General features: G+C 43.6%; 1 protein-coding gene across 4 annotated transcripts in view; it reads left to right on the top strand.

Annotated features, from left to right (window-relative positions):
- The first annotated feature begins 1,040 nt into the window (after positions 1-1,040).
- RSU1 (Ras suppressor protein 1) overlaps positions 1,041-16,512 on the top strand; it is a 192,343-nt gene continuing 176,871 nt past the window's right edge. Inside the window, exons 1-2 of one of the 4 annotated variants that reach the window (XM_036097051.2) lie at positions 1,041-1,227; positions 1,482-1,593. In XM_036097051.2, coding sequence (XP_035952944.1) covers positions 1,485-1,593 — 109 coding nt within the window. In that variant the 5' untranslated portion in view covers positions 1,041-1,227; positions 1,482-1,484. Of the gene's footprint in view, positions 1,282-1,481; positions 1,594-2,958; positions 3,115-16,512 lie in introns of those variants that run through there. The other 3 variants (XM_036097050.2, XM_036097049.2, XM_036097055.2) reach the window with 3 other exon arrangements.

Genomic DNA, 16,512 nt, shown 5'->3' with positions numbered 1-16,512 from the left:
ATACAAGAAAGGTCAGTTTAAACTCGGGAACCAAGTGAAAGAAACTACAGATCACCTCTCAGCTGGAAGACCAGAAATTATTAGTGTAAGTGAGAGCAGAAAGTTAGTAGCTTTCTAAAGTCTTCAAAACGAATTCATTGATGAGGCGCCTGGGTGACTCAGTCGGTTAAGCAGCTGCCTTCAGCTCAGGTCAAGATCTCAGGGTCCTTGGTCCAAGATCTCAGCCACCAGGCTGGCTCCCTTGCTCTGTGGGGAATCTCCACCTTTCCCCCCTGCTTGTGCGTGCTCTCCCCCTCTCTCTCTTCAATAAGTAAGTAAATAAATAAAGTCTTTTTTAAAAAAAGAATTCGTTGAATTTCAAGCAACAGAAAGGCATGAAAAACTGTATGTTCTTAAAGATAAGGTAAAAAAGTCACAGGAAGAAAAAGAAAAGCAGAAAGTCTACTAAAAAAAAACCCAACAATGAAGATTGTATAAAAAATTCATCATTCAATAGAATGCAAATTAAAATATGGCATAATTTTGAGCGCAGTACGAGTCCCCTTCACGTGACACAGAGGTCCGTGATTCCCAGCTGGGTGCTGGGAATACAGATGCGGTTCTTGTATTGGAGAAGCTCATGATTCAGCGAGAGGCACGACTGTGGGGACGAGACTCAGGATAGCGACTTCTGAAAACCGAACCACAGTTAAAGAAGCAGGACACAGACACACAACTTCTCGCTTCCCCAGTTCCCAAGTTCAGCTACAACCCTCTTACTCCACACTCCCGCCCCAAACTTTCCCGCTTCCGCCCACAGCTCTCCGCGCTTCGGCCCATGAACTGAGCCTGCGCCAACCCTAGTGCGCTTGCGCCAAGCCCAGTCCTCTCCGAATGGCAAACCCGAGCGCATTCCAGGGGGACGGATAAAGCTCGGGGTGGGGCGGAGTCTCGAGGCCAAATGACGGATGTGATTGGTCGGCCGCGGGGTACACATTCCTTTGTGGGCGGAGCCTCACCCTAGAGCCACGTCTAGTGAACTGTTCTCCTAATTTGGGAAGGGTCAGGCGCGGGCGGGGCGTGGAGCTGCGAGCCGCAGGGTGTGCGCCTGCGCCGAGCTCCGGGACAGGGCGTGTTCCTCGTTCCGGTCCGCGTTTTGCACTGACCGAGTGCATCTCTTGCCACTGAGGTGCGCCCTGCGGAAACCTGTGCTTCCCTTGCCCAGCTTGTTAGGCGCTGCCCTCCGCGGTGAGTGTGTGTGGCATCGCACTTGGGTTCGCCACTCTGCGCGCTGCCGGAGCGGTATCGGACGCCTCCCACTCCCCCGCCCCGCCCCGCCCCGTCCCCCCCCCCTCCTGCACCGGGACCCTGCCCGCTGATGCCCACCTTCCAAGGCTAGGGCAAAACTGGACAGTGCCAGCCCGCGGCGTCTCCCCTTTCTATCCCTGCACCCCCCCCCCCCGGCCGTCGCCCACGTGCTTCGTTGTTGTCGTTTGGTACAGAATATGTCCAAGTCTCTGAAAAAGTTGGTGGAGGAGAGCCGGGAGAAGAACCAGCCGGAAGTGGACATGAGTGACCGGGGCATCTCCAACATGCTGGATGTCAACGGCTTGTGTAAGTTCTGGGGCTGGGCCTTCCCCTTGCAGCACCCGGAGGGTTTTTAAATTTTCCAAGTAGCTGCCGGCCGCGGTATGAGAGGTTATAATGATTCACATCGTCACGCCCTGCTTGTAAGCATCACCTGTCGAGAGAGCTTAGCTCAGAAAGTTAGCAATCAGGGTACGTTCCGTCCCGACTGGAGGACGAACCTGAGAGTCCAGGGTAAGAATCATAGACAGTTGTTGCTGGACCTCACCGTTGTCTATGCGAATTGTTGGCATTTGGGTGGATTTCCCACATAGTTTACTTAAAACCCACTTTATTTTTATTGAAAATCACTTTTGAATTACGCCTCCTTTCTCATCATATAGTCTTCGACCCTTCAACAATTGCCACACAAAAGTTCTGTGATAACTGTTCTTATGCCTGCAGTATGTTAAACCTTTCTTGGCTCCTTACCCTTTTCTGGCTCTTTTTTTCTCCTTAGTTGAGGCGTTTGTTACCTCCTCCTTGTGCTTGGCCTCTTGCCTCCAGTTTTGCTGACCCTGTGGTTTACTCACTGTATTGCTTTCTAGTGTTATTTTTCTGCAACGTATCTTACCGTGTAACTCTCCTTTAAACCAGAGATTGCAGCTCAGGTATCTTTTGGGGCCAAGGTCAGTGTGGTCATGAACTTCATAAAAAGTATCCTGTCAGAAGAGGGATGGCTGCTACACCTGCTCCTCACATCCAGACAATTGTCACCACCTGGGGCTGTTGGCCTAGTGTTGCCGTAGTTGTTGTTAAGAAGACAAGAGTTCAGATTTTGACATGAAATTTCCTAATTTTTAGATGTTGGCAACTAATTCCAATATTTTAAACATACTTTATAGGTGAAATAAAACACGTCTTCAGGCCGAATGTGGCTTCAGTTTGGACCTTCTCCCTTAAACGCTTCTGGTTGTTCATTACCGACAGTAATGCCCCAAGTTCTTTGGCGTGACATGCAAAGCCTTTCTGAATCTGACCCAAACCTACCTTAGTTCCTATCCCTTGCATGCCTTTGTCGTCCCCGCCATGCTGAACGAATTGCCCTCCTTGAACCAGGGCACACTCTTTCAGGTCCTTGTGCCTTAGAAGTATCGTATCCTTCCTCTCCTCTTCCCCCCACATCCTCTCACTTATCTGTCAGGAGTCAGCCCAGACACCGTAGCCTTTGTGAAGCCTTCTCTGTCGGTGTCAAGCTAACAGTCATCCCCTCCTCTGTGAAGGTGGATATGCCTTGCTTCATGGCTATTGTTATACGAGATTGTGATGTGTTCTTAATCTAAATGTCTCTCGTCCACATCGGAGAGTGGGGGGAATATTGCTGTGCATTACTCATATTTGCCTTCTTTATAGTGCCTGGAACACAGTAGGTGCTCCAAAATGTTGGATGGATGAAGGAGAGCCTGATGGATTAGGCCTGAGGTTTGATGAGATCCAGACCAGGACGTGACATTGGAGAAGGAGGGGAGATGTCCAGGAGACCCTAAAAGATGATGCATTGCTCGTTAGGTATGGAGAGAGCAGAGTCAAATTTACTGTGAACCCATGGTTTGTGCCCAGGACAGGTTGGGGTTGGGGCTCTTGATACATCTCTGCAAAAGGACAGGGGGTGAGAAGTCATAGACAGTCTGCATTTGGTAACTCTCAGGAAGATTCCTGCCACTGAGCTTTAGCTTTTGTACTCATTAGCATCTTAGCCTCTTGAGATGAGTTGGCCTCTCTCAAGTGGTGATGGCTTCTTGGTGACAGCAACAGAGCCGCTGTGTCTGGGACTGAATTGGCCATTGCAGATCTGGATGTGTGCTTGCACTGCCCCTTCCCAGCTCTGCCTAGGTCGTGGTGAGCATGGGGGGCTCTGCTGTAATAAAGGATGGTGAGCACAAGCAGGAGGCCCGGCTCCGCTATACTTTTGGCCCCATGGCTCTCTGTTCCTCAGCACTGCAGGGGAACTTCATAGCCCTTGGCTGTGAAGAGGATTCTTTATGTAATATTTATAAGTAGGGAGAGCAGCATAGCTATTTTGGTTCACTTGCATTATCTCTTTGAAGCCTTGCCTTGTACTGAAGAAGAAAAGATAGCCACTTGCTTCCTGAAAAAGATGTTTCCGGTGTAGTATTAGGTGGTGAAAAGCAAGATCTTTCTTCTGTTCTCCCAGAGAAGTAGCTTGAGGAAGAACAAGGCTGCTTCTTGGGGAGTTCGGTGGAAGTGAATTTGGAGATTTGACCTTCTCCAGCCTCTGTGGTGTGTGGTGTGTGTAGACCCAAAGAGTGGCTGCTTTCTATCAAAACTCCCTGACCTCTGGTCTCGTGGAGCCTGGAAGTTTCCAGGATGCTTTCAGAAGCCCATTCCCCCATTCATTTATTGGTGATGCACATAATGCTTCCTGGATATATTTGAACATCTTATATATTAAAATATTTGACATGGTTGCATAAACTATAGCGTAAGAATTCCCTTATTTCTTTACTAGTAAAGTTTTAACTATTCATGAGGTTTTGTGTCTTACTATGAAGATTAAACACAGGGAAGAGTTCACTCGCATGGACAGAGAATGGTTATTGTGTCTCAAGCTTTTCCTTCATTATCCTTACTTTGTTGAGTTTCTCAAAAGATAAGAATTAAGTTTTGAAAAACAAAATTCCCATTTTGTTCTTACTCTAAGCACATGAACTATCTGTCTTTTTGCTTGGGAGAATTGTGTCATATAAATGCAGCACTTTACTTCCTTGGAGACAGTAAAGGGCCTTGAAAAAATGTTTTTGGGAGTTCAGGTACCAAAAGCTTTCTGATGGGGAAAACTTCATAGGCTGGAGACAGACATCAGACAGATTCTAATTTTGCGTTGAGCCAGATTCTCGATGCAGTCAGATCCCTCTCTGAGAGGCAGTGCTTACCAGTGGGGCCTTGGAGTTGCATAGGCTGGACTCAGATTCTCCATCTTGTGCGTAGTGCTGTGTACTTTAGAGAAGCTGCTTAACCTTTCTGAGCCTTGAGTCCTCTTCATCACATGGAAATGTAGGTACGCACTTGTTAGGACTGGATCAGTGCTTAAGGGCACTGAAGCATGTCTAGCGCTTAGCGCCCAGCCTGGTACTGAGTGAGCACGTACTGAATGTTAACTCTGATAGGAACATCCAGATAGAGCCGGGGAAGCCTCAGATGTAACTGGTTCCGACATAGTCGATGGACTGGACCAAGGAGAGCATGGCTAATGAATCTGGCTCAGGCCTTTTTGTCCTATGTTGATGTTTTTTCTGGTGGCTTAATAGATCCTGGAACATTTGGCGCTTTTGCCCAGGATTCTTAAAGATTTAGATTGCTGTTTCTTTGAAATTACCCCTTCATTTTATTTTCCTTCCTATTTTTTTTCCTCCCACATGGCATGAAATCTGCACACCCGTTCTCCTTAATGCTTCTAAGAGTAATGGTAGCAATTTTGTTCTCTTTATTGAAGAGATCTCATGGAGGAACTCTGCCACACTGCGGCTGTCCTCACCTGGGTGATAAAGCTGCTTTTGAAGGCTCCTGTAATCAGCTTCCGTGGGAGCAGAGAATTCCATTAGTAGCCAGGGAGACTTTTTTCATTTCTTTTATTTAAGTCTTTTGTGACGTTTTTTTTTTTTTTTAATCTCTTCAAGTTTATTGCCCTCTAGATGGTCAAACCTTTATCAGGTTTTTTTTGTTTTTGTTTTTGTTTTTTCCCCCTAGGTTAGACTAAAGAATCTTTCAGATAAATTATAAAAAAGAAAAATAACCTGCCTTCGAGGCAGTGGTCTTGCTAAAGAACCATGCAAAATAATCAACAAACGTAATCACGGGTTTTCTGGAAGGGCTGTTTCAAAAGCCCTGTTAAACCTGGAAGTGGTCACCCTGTTAGGAGTTTTTATCAATGCAGGCTGTCTCTGAGGAAAGAGAAAGGAGCTGGGAAGACCATGTCATGTTAGCTGTGATCTTTAGTAAGACCTTTCCTTTTTTATTTTTCTAAGTTGCTCAGATATGCCCATCTTTGTATTTTTCAACCTGCGGGATCTTGGCCTGGGAAGCCCTTTTCCCTTTTCTCCCAAGCCAGCCTCCTCCACCCCTTGGCAGTTAGCACTTGCTGAAGGAAGGAATGACCTGTCCATCCACATGGCTCCAGTCTTGGGTCACCTCCTCTGAGAAGCTCCCCAGGTGCTAATTTTAACCCACCATCCCATCAGCCTGGTTTCAGTAGCTCTTCCGGGCCTGGTGTGCACTTGTCCAGTGCTTGGAGAAAGTTCACTGACGAAGGATTGCTCTCAGTTAAGAGTTGGGGTGAGCTAGGCTAGAAAACGTAGCAGAGGAGGAACATATCCTCGGACTCCCCTTTCGCAGACCTCGCCCCAACTCTCCAGAGGGAAGGCCTGTTACAACCAGCAGGAGCAGGCTACAAACTGTTCGGGATTCTATTTTTGATTTCAGGACAGTGTAAACACTGAAAATGTCTCCCCCAGACAAGAAATAAATTACGAATAATTGGGACCCCTTTTGGTGTGACTGAACTAATAACGAGCTTTTACTATTTTTCAGTCTTTTGACATTTCAGCCATGATAGGACATGTCAGCCATGGCCTCTTTTTTGGTAAGCAGCTTTTTATCCCCCCCAGTTGTGTAACCTTGGGCAAGTCACTTAACTTCTCAGTGCCTCATGCATCTATAAAACGGGAGTAGTAAAATTAGTAGACCTTGTAGAATTGCCGTGAGTTGTCATCTGTCAAGTAGCTAGTATGGAATCTGGCCTGTCTCAGTCCACTTGGGCTCCTGTAGCAGGACCAAGGCTGGGTGGCTTACAAGCAACAGAAATTTATTTCTTACATTTCTGGAGGCTGGAAGTCCAAGATCAAGGCACAGGCAGGTTCGGTATTTGGTGAGGATTTACTTCCTGGCTCATAGACCGCTGTGTCCTCAGCGTCCTCCTAGGGTGAAAGGGGTAAGGGACCTCTCTCAGGTGTCTTTTATAAGGACACTAATCCCATTCCCGAGTGCTCCACTCTTATGACCTAGTTACTTCCCAAAGGCCCCCCACCTCCTCATCCCATCACAGATGGGTGTTAGGTGTCAGTATATGAATTTTGGGGGGACACAAACTTTCATTCAATAGCATGGCACATATTAGTCTTAATATGCACTATTACTGGTATTTTAAAAATCTGTTTTATCTGTGTGTAAAAAATGGAAAACCATGTCTCTTTAGTTTTTAGAATTCTCAGTAATGGTGCTTTTTCCGGTGACCTTTACCTGCTTGTCTCTCTGTTTGATTACGTCTGGGCACCCAGTGCCTCTTTGCTTACCTGCTTGAGAATTCCCGAGAAGTTAGATGGGTATGTCTGATGTGACAGGGCCAGGAGGAAAACGGTGGCCTCACCTGGCAAATTCTGAGCCCTGGACAACGTGGGAGGTGTCTGGGGAGGCAGCGGGGCATTTCATAGGATTTCGGTTGTGATGTGCTTGTGGCTTTTGAGAATGACAGGCATTAAAAAATGTTAGCCATTTTTTCAACTAATAAGTAAAATACCATATATCCTCCAATAGCTGTTTATTGAATTTATTATCATTTTTTTTCCAGGATGGGTGCTATCCAAGCCAAGTCTCTTTGGGAGTTTCCTACATATTGAATCTTTAATTGTCCATTGATAAAGTAGTATTTGCTACGTTAAGAAAACTGTAAGCTGTCTAATGAATCTGAGGTAGTTAGATTTTTATCGTCAGAAACCGTAACACCCACTGCTTTGCCATTATCGTCAGCTCTTTATTGTGATAATTAGTGCTAGAATTGGTATGGATAATAATCGAGAGCCATATCCTGCCTCTTCTTTCCATAAATTTACATAAACCTGGTTCAAAGAAATTTGATCTCAGTATACGAGATCCACTGTTACCAAGCAAAAACTAGAGATGATTTCTCTGCGTCACCTTTGCTTCCTTGAATAGCAAGTTTGCGCAGGTTGGTTTTTTATTTTTTAAAGCAAAAGAGCATAAAGATGGGGCCGAGGAGCAGTCTGTGGAGATCAAGTGCCTGGCCGGCAGGGGTCAGTGTTGAGCTTCTGTGTTTTGCTCCAAGCTTCCTCGGGAGCCTACACACCATCTCCTGCCCCATCGTCCACTGCTACCTGGGTAGTTGCATCCTTTCTCCTCATGCCTCCTCATGCCCCTTTTATGGTACTTCACGCATGAAACTCACAGTCCAAGAAACCTCACCTCTGTTAGGTTCTGTCTAATCCAGAGTATCTGTAGTATTGGCGTGTTTCATAACCGCCTTGCCGGCCCAAAGCAAGGCCCGGAGGCCCAGGGGCTTCTGAATGGAGAGGTGCTGACCCATCAGTGTGTTTGCCCCATGAAACATGAGGGAGAAATGGAATCTGCAGGGCCCCCCTTGGGCAGATGTCACCAGGGTGAGCTGCTTGACAATGTGAAACGGTATTTTGGATTTGAGGTATTGGTTAAACCAGGAAGATACAGGAAGGTGTAACATTCTCTGCTTTATTAGTCTGCTAGGGGCTTCCATACAAAATAGCACAGACCGGGGGGCTTAAAGAACAGGCATTTACGTCTCACAGTGCTGGAGGCTGGGAGTCCGAGACCACAGCGTTTGCAGGGCTGGGTTTCCCCTCAGCTCTGGCGGTGTCCTCACGTGGTCTTTCCCCTGTGGACCCACGGCCGTGGTGTTTCTCTGCGTGTCCACTTCCCTCTTCTCAGAAGGACACCAGTCGCTTGGATTACAGCTCACTTGAATGGCCTCGTTTTAACTTCATCACCTCATTACAAGTCTTGTCTCCACATCGGGGCACATTCTGAGACACTGGGGGTTGGGCTTCAGCATACAAAGTTTAGGGGGCCACAGTTCAGCTCATAGCATCTGCATGAGAGGTGCTGAATGATCTGTGCGTGAGTGCTTAGGTTGCTTATGCTTTTATAATATCACCCTTCCGGGCAGATGATAATTGTCCGTGTTCTACCGGCTGGGGAAGCAGAAAGTTCTCTGGAGCCCCAGCACCACACAGGTAGTGGTGGAGTGGGAGTTCACGCTGAAGTGTGGCCCACACTTTGTTCCATACACTGTGCCGTGTTGTTTGCACCCCTGAAGTGCGACAGGGGCTGGTTCAGATGTGAAAGAGTGGTGATTTTCGGGGCTGACTGGCGCCACAGGCCTGACTTCAAGGCCTTCAGTTGCAGAATTCTTTAAAAACACTGTACTAGGCAAATAAAACGTGTCATTCGGCCAGCCCTGCCAGCTCGGAAGCGTAGGTTTATCATGCTGTTGCTGAATTTTAATGGTTGAAGAAAACACTAGAAGCAACTTTTTTATCTGGTCAATGTGACCCTCCCCCTTTCCTTACGGTTTTCTGAAAAACCATTAATTTTAACTGAATTTAATGATCAGATGTGAGATCTTTTTACTGTATATGGATTCATTTTTTCTGTCCTCAAACAGAACGTTAGCTTAAAACACTGTGAAGTATGGTGCTGGAGAGATTCTGTTGGGGAAATACTGGTTCTTAGAATAAACCTGAATACATGAAATGTTAACTTTAGTTATAATCTACCTGTACTTCATAAAGAACCTTTTCATTTACTATATTTCTTTTCATATCTGTTAATTATTTCTCTGGACTCAGAATAGTTTATAATTTTACAGCTAAAGTGAGTCAAATGAAAGGCACACATCACACCAGGTAATTGGGAAGGGGTCTTGGCCTCTCACACCAGAGACTGGTAACATGCTTTGCAACCACAGTATATGAGTGGTGGTTTTGCAGATACTCATATGTCAAGTGATTTTTTTCAGAGCTGTAAATATTTAAGCCCTCAGGTTATGAGGAAGATACCTGTTTAACCTGTTATATATTTGTATCCTTCCAATTGTGCATCCTTTATCAGAAGCTTTCAAAATAATTGATAATATAATTAAAATATGCTATATATACATACTATACAAATACATTGCTTACCATGTGCCAGGTTATTGTACTAAGCTCTCCTTATGGATTATTTTTTTTAAAGATTTATTTTTGAGAGAGCACATGCAAGCAGGGGAGGGGCAGCAGGAGAGGGAGAGAGAGAGAATCTCAAGCAGACTCCCCGCTGAGCATGGATTCCCAACACGGGGCTCGATCCCAGGACCCCGGGATCATGACCCGAGCCAAAGTCAGACGCTTAACCGACTGAGCCCCCCCAGGCGCCCCTTACTGATTATTTCTTTTAAACCCACAGTTTCATTATGATTGTTGTCATCCTCATCATCCAGTTTAGAGCTGAACTAAAGGTAACTTGCTTCCGGTCACACAGCTAATAAGAATAGAGCCAGGATTTGAACCCAGGTAGTCAGGCTTTAGAAACTGTGCTCTTAGCTTACGTTGTCTGGCCTCATGTCACCACCATTTTTGACAGGCACATGTACCTACAAAGATGAAACAGCTAACTCGGCAAGCGTACACAGAGTGGCTACTGACAGTCCAGTCCTGTTCTAGAAGCCGTGGTACCTGCTCTCTGTGGGCTAATAATTCTGTATTGATGTAGGAATGCATTTGGGGATGCTGACCTGCCCATGCTGACTGGGCCAAGGAAACAGGAACCTTCTTTCTCAAACACTTACACATACTTTAAAAAAAAAAATCCACTTCAGAAACACTTTATTTTTTTTTATTTATTTATTTATTTATTTTTTTTAAAGATTTTATTTATTTATTTGACAGAGAAAGACAGCGAGAGCAGGAACACAAGCAGGGGGAGTGGGAGAGGGAGAAGCGGGCTTCCTGCTGAGCAGGGAGCCTGATGTGGGACTCGATCCCAGGACCCTGGGATCATGACCTGAGCCGAAGGCAGACGCTTAACGACTGAGCCACCCAGGCGCCCTTTTTTTTTTTTTTTTTTAAAGATTTTATTTATTTATTTGAGAGAGAGCATGAGAAGGGGAGGGTCAGAGGGAGAAGCAGACTCCCCGCCGAGCAGGGAGTCCGATGCGGGACTCGATCCCGAGACTCCAGGATCATGACCTGAGCCGAAGGCAGTGGCTTAACCAACTGAGCCACCCAGGCGCCCCAGAAACACTTTATTGAAGCATTCATTTGGATCAGTGTATATGTCACAGTACAGCGTGACACATTTTTAAACCAACAGCCTGGGAAGCCTTGCACCTCCCGCTCATTATCCCTTCAAGGATGCACACTGTCCTGACTCCGAAAACATAGTTTTGCCTCTTTTTATACATCATTAAATAAAAGAGGATTATATGTGCTCACTCTTGAGTATCTGATTCTCTTGCTTAACATCATGTGAGGTTCATTCATGCTGTAAAGTTGGCTTTAGGTCCAGCGTGTGAGTTCTGCCTCAGTTCATTCCTTCACTCCCCTGTGGCCAGACATTTGGGTCATTTCCAGATGAGGGCGGTCATGAATGGTGCTGCTTTGAACCTCTGAACCCAGGTCTTTGGGTGAACACACATAATCATTTCTGTAGGTTATGGACCCAGGAATGGAATTGTTGGGTCAGGAATGTGCTCTTCCATACTTTTAAAAATGGAAGGCAAGAATCACCAAAATGGGCAAGACTCTCGAAACTTCTACAACGGGCAAAGGGTGAATGTTGTTAATGCGTAATGAGATCTTGCAGCCCATGCTGGCCAGGTCAGGTGCTTGTTCTGTATGTTGCCCTCTTCCCAGAAGGCTTGTTTGCACCTCAAGCCTGTCTCTGAGAAGTACCTTGTTTGTCGGTCAGTACCTTCTCTACTACTAGCTTGCCAACTTGGCTGCAAATTAGACCCACCTAGGGAACTTTTCAACTTCCTAATGCTTAGGCCACACCCCAGACTGATTAAAAGAGAAGCTCTGAGTGTGGAAACAGGTGGCAGAAGTTTTGCTTAAACCAGTGAGTTTGCCTCCTTCCACACCATAGTTGTGCAGTCACTGTTCAAACGCCTCTTGTTCATTTTTGGCCTGTGGGAGCCTCTTCTAGTTGGTTCTCCCATCCACTTGACCTGGTCTTTCCATTGGAAGGACTGTCTTCTGACCGCTTCCTTGCCATCTGCAGTACCAGGCTGTTCCCGATGTGTCTAAATTCCAGCCCCAGACCTAGGATCAGCCATTCCTCTAAGAAACCCTGTTAGGGTGCCTGGGTGGCTCAGTCGGTTAAGCGTCTGCCTTTGGCTCAGGTCATGATCCCAGGGTCCTGGGATGAGCCCCGCATTGGGCTCCCTGCTCAGAGGGGAGCCTGCTTCTCCCTCTCCCTCTGCCTTCTGCTCCCCCTGCTTGTGCTCTCTTTCTCTCTCTGTCAAGTAAATAAATAAAAAATCTTAAAAAACAAAACAAAAACAGAAACCCTGTTTTTGTTTGTCTGTCTTAGAGGGAAGTATAAATATTAGCCCCAATCTGGGCTCTAGGGTACTCCTCACTGCTGGGCCGTTCGTGTTTTTTAGGACTTTTTAAATGGATAGGGCTAAGTTAAAACCATATTTTTAAAGATAAAATATCTAGTGAGTTCTGATTCAAATATAGGACTGCAAAGGCTTTTCCTTCTACATTACACGTCTGTTGTGTGTCTTCTGTGCTGAGAATCCTGATTCTCGGGGATACAAATAATGAGAGAACTAGAATGGCTCAGAGTTTCTGACTTGGTATGTTGGTATGTTACACGCAGTTGTCAGTACTAAGATCCCCACTGATCTTGCTAAAAACCATTGTTTTGTGTGTATACTCTCCCCTCCTGTTTTTGTTTTTATTGGACTTTATTTTTTAAAGCAGTTTCCCCTGTCATTAACATCTGACATAAGTGTGGTGATTTATTAAAATTGATGGGCCAGTGTCCAGAAATTATTAACTGTAGTCCATAGTTTCCTCCGTGTTGTAACATTCTCTGGGTTTTAACAAATGCGTAACGTCTTACAGGATGGTTTCACTGCCCTAAATATCCTCTGCACTCCACTTACTTTTCTCTCTCTTCCTCATTACCTCCCTGCAAACCCCAGGCAACCATTGGAATTTTATGTCTCTGTAGTTCTGTTTTTTCCAGAATGTCATATAGTTGAAATCCTATAGTATGTAATCTTTATAGAAAGTCTTCTTTCACTTAGCGATGTGCATTTAAGGTTCTTCTGTGTCTTTTCTTGGCTTGATGGCTCATATCTTTTTATTATTTAGAAATTTTTTTTTAGTATAGTTGACACACAATGTTATATTAGCTTCAGGTGTACAACGTAGTGATGAAACTTCTGATTTCCTTATGCTGTGCTCACCGCAGGTGTAGCTATCCTCTGTCACCATACAACGCTATTATGGTATCACGGACTGTATTCCCCGTGTTGTACCTTTTTTTTTTTTTCTTTTTCTCTTTTTTTTTTTGAGAGAGAGAGCGAGTGGGAGTAGGGTGGCGGGAGGGGCAGAGGGAGAGAGAGAATCTTAAGCAGGCTCCACGATGAGCGTGGAGCCCCAGTGTGGGGCTCGATCTCACAACCTGAGCCAAAATCAAGAGTCAGATGCTTAACCGACTGAGCCACCCAGGCGCCCACCCCATACTGTACATTTTATTCCCATGACTTACTCCATAACTGAAAGCCTGAATCTCCTACTCCTCTTCCCTCTGGCAACCATCAGTTTGTTCTCTGTATTTGCAAGTCTGATCTGCTTTTTGTTTTTTTATTCATTTGTTTTTTTTATATATCTTTGTATTACTGAATAACGCTCCATTGTCTGCATGTGCCACAGTTAACTTACCCATTCTCCCACTGAAGGGCATCTTGGTGGCTTCCAAGTTTGGGCACTTAGGAATAAAGCTGCTGTAAACATCCATGTACAGATTTTTGTGTGGTTACAGTTTTTTTAACTCATTTGCATAAATACCAAGGAACACAATTGTTAGATCATATGGTAAGAGTATAGTTCGTTTAATAAGAAACTAACAAAATGTCTCCCAAAGTGGCTCTACCATTTTGTGTTCCTTCAAGTGATGTATGAGAGTTGTTTCTGTTTCTCCTCACCAGAATTTGGTGGTGTGAGTGCTCTGGATTTTAACCATTCTAATAGATGTGTCGTGGTATCTCATTGTTTTAATTTCTGATTCCTTAATGGCATATGATATAGACAGTATTTTCACATGCTTATTTGCCATTTGTAGATCTTCTTCGATGAGGTGTCTGTTAAGTTCTTTGGCCCTTTTTTTAATTGGGTTGTTTTATTGTTGAGTTTTAAAAGTTATTTGTGTATATTAGATAGGAGTCCTATGTCAGATATTTGTTTTGCAAAAATTTTGTCCGTTTCTCTTTTCATTTTCTTACCATTATCTTTCACAAAGGAGAAATTCTAAATTTTAGTGAAGTCTCACTACCTTTTTGTTTCTGGATAGTGTGTTTAGTGCTATCTAAAAAGTCATTTCCAAATCTGGGGCCACCTTGATTTTCTCCTGTGTTGTATGCTAGAAGTCTTAAGGTTTTGCATTTTACATTTAGGTCTGTGATACATTTTGAGTTAATTCTTGTGAAAGGTGTAAGTTCTGTGTCTAGATTGTTTTTGTTTGTTTTTGGCATGTGGATGTCTAGTTCTCCAAGCACCACTTGTTGAAAAGATACCTTTTTTCCACTGAATTACTTTTGCTCCTTTGTGAAAGAGCGACTGTATTCGCGTGGGTCTGTTTCTAGGCCCTCTTCTGCTCCATTGATCTCTCTGTTCTTTGACCAGTACCACACTGTCTTTATTACAGTGACTTTATAGTAAATTTTGAAGTTGGGGAGTGTCAATTTTCTGAGTTTGTTTTTCTTCTTCAGTATTTTATTGGCTATTCTGAGTCTTTTGCCTTTCCGTATAAACTTTAATTTATTGACATCCACAGAATAAACTTGCTAGGATTTTAATTGGGATTACATTGCATCTGTAGATTATGGATATAGAGTTCTTCATAATCCTTTATTATCCTTTTTAACATTAACGAGATCAGTAATGATGGCCTTCCTTTTATTTCTGATATTAGTAATTTGTGCTTTTTTTTTTTCCTGGTTAACTTGGCTGCAGGTTTATCAATTTTATTGATCTTTCAAAGAACCAACTTGATATTCTCTATTGATTTCCTGTTTTCAGTTTCTTGGTTCCTGCTCTAGTATTTATTTATTTATTTATTTATTTATTAAAGATTTTATATATTTATTTGACAGAGAGAGAGAACACAAGTAGGCAGAGAGGCAGGCAGAGGGAGAGGGAGAAGCAGGCTCTCCACTGAACAGGGAGCCCGACTGAGCCGACTGAGCCACCCAGGCGCCCCGATGCTGCTCTAGTATTTATTATCTCTTTTCTTCTGTTTGCTTTGGATTTAATTTGTTCTCATTTTTCTGGTGTCCTAAAATGGAAGCTTAGATTACTTGTTTTAAAGATGTTCATTCTTTTCTGATATATGTATCAATGCTGTAAGCTTCCTAATAAGCACTGCTTTTCGTGGATTCCACACATTTTACTAAAATAGTAGTTCATTTTCACTTAGTTCAAAATATTTTAAATTTCTCTTGAGATTTCTTCTTTGACCCATGTATTATTTAGAAGTATGTTGTTAATCTCTACATATTTTGGGATTTTCTGGGTATTTTTCTATTACTATTTTTTAATTCAACTTCATTGTGGTTTGAGAGCATACATTATATGATTTCTGTTTTGTTTTTGTTTTTGTTTTTTAATTAAGTAGGCTCCAGGCCCAGCATGGAGCCCAACTCGGGGCTTGAACTAACGACCCAGAGATCAAGACCTGAGCTAAGATCAAGAGTCAAACACTTAACCGACTGAGCCACCCAGCCGCCCCTGATATCTGTTATTTAAAAAAATTTTTAAAAGGTTTATTATTTATTTTAGAGAGAGAAAAAGAGAGTGAGAGAGTGCTCCAGCGGGAGCAGGGGGGCAGAGGGAGAGGGAGAGAGAGAATCCTCAATCAGACTCCCCGCTAAGCCCAGAGCCCGACGTGGGGCTTGATCCCAGGACCTTGAGATTGTGACCTGAGCCAAAACCAAGAGCCTGCCGCTTAACTGACTGAGCCACCCAGGTGCTCCTGTTATTTTAAATCTGTTAAGGTGTGTTGTACGATCCAGAATGTGGTCTGTCTTGGTGAATGCTCTGTGTGAGCCTGAGAAGAATGTGTATTCTATTGATGTATTCTGCTGATGAAGTATTTTACAAATGTCAGTTAGGTACGATTGATGTTGCTTAGTTTTTCTGCCTGTTGGACCTGTCAGTTACTGATAGAGGGGTGTTGAAGTGTCCAACTACCATAATTCATTTGCCTGTTTCTCCTTGCAGTTCTGTTAGCTTTTACGTTATGTATTTTGATGCTCCGTTGTTAGGTGCATGAACAGTGAGGATTATTAAGTCTCCTTGGATAAGTGATCCCTTTATCATTATGTAATCCCCTATTTATCCTTGATAATATTCTTTGCTCTAAAGTCTATCTGAAATTAATATGCCTATCTGGCTTTTCCTTTTTGTTTTTAAGTGTTAGCATGGTATATCTTTCTCTGTTCTGTTACTTTTAAACTATCAGTGGCTTCATATTTAAAATGGGTTTATTTCAGACAACATAGAATCAGATCTTATTTTTTATTCACTCTGATAGTCTCTTTTTTTTTTTAATTTTCTTTCTTTTTTTTTTTTTTTTAAGATTTTATTTATTTATTCATGAGAGACAGAGAGAGAGACAGAGGCAGAGGGAGAACTGATAGTCTCTTTTAATTGGTATATTTAGACCATTCACATTTAAAATGATTATCAATATACTTGGATGAATTTTTATCTTATTTATAGCTTTTCTATTTGTTATCATGGTTTTTTGTTCTTTTTTGTCTTTTTCTGCTTTCTCTGGTTTTTGTGGAGAGTTAGATTTTTCTTTCTTTTTTTTTTTTTTACCTCTCCTAGCGTATCAGTTATATTT

This window comes from Halichoerus grypus, chromosome 6, assembly GCF_964656455.1.
Source record: "Halichoerus grypus chromosome 6, mHalGry1.hap1.1, whole genome shotgun sequence".
Lineage (NCBI taxonomy): Eukaryota > Metazoa > Chordata > Mammalia > Carnivora > Phocidae > Halichoerus > Halichoerus grypus.
This window is presented reverse-complemented; position numbering and strand designations above follow the sequence as displayed.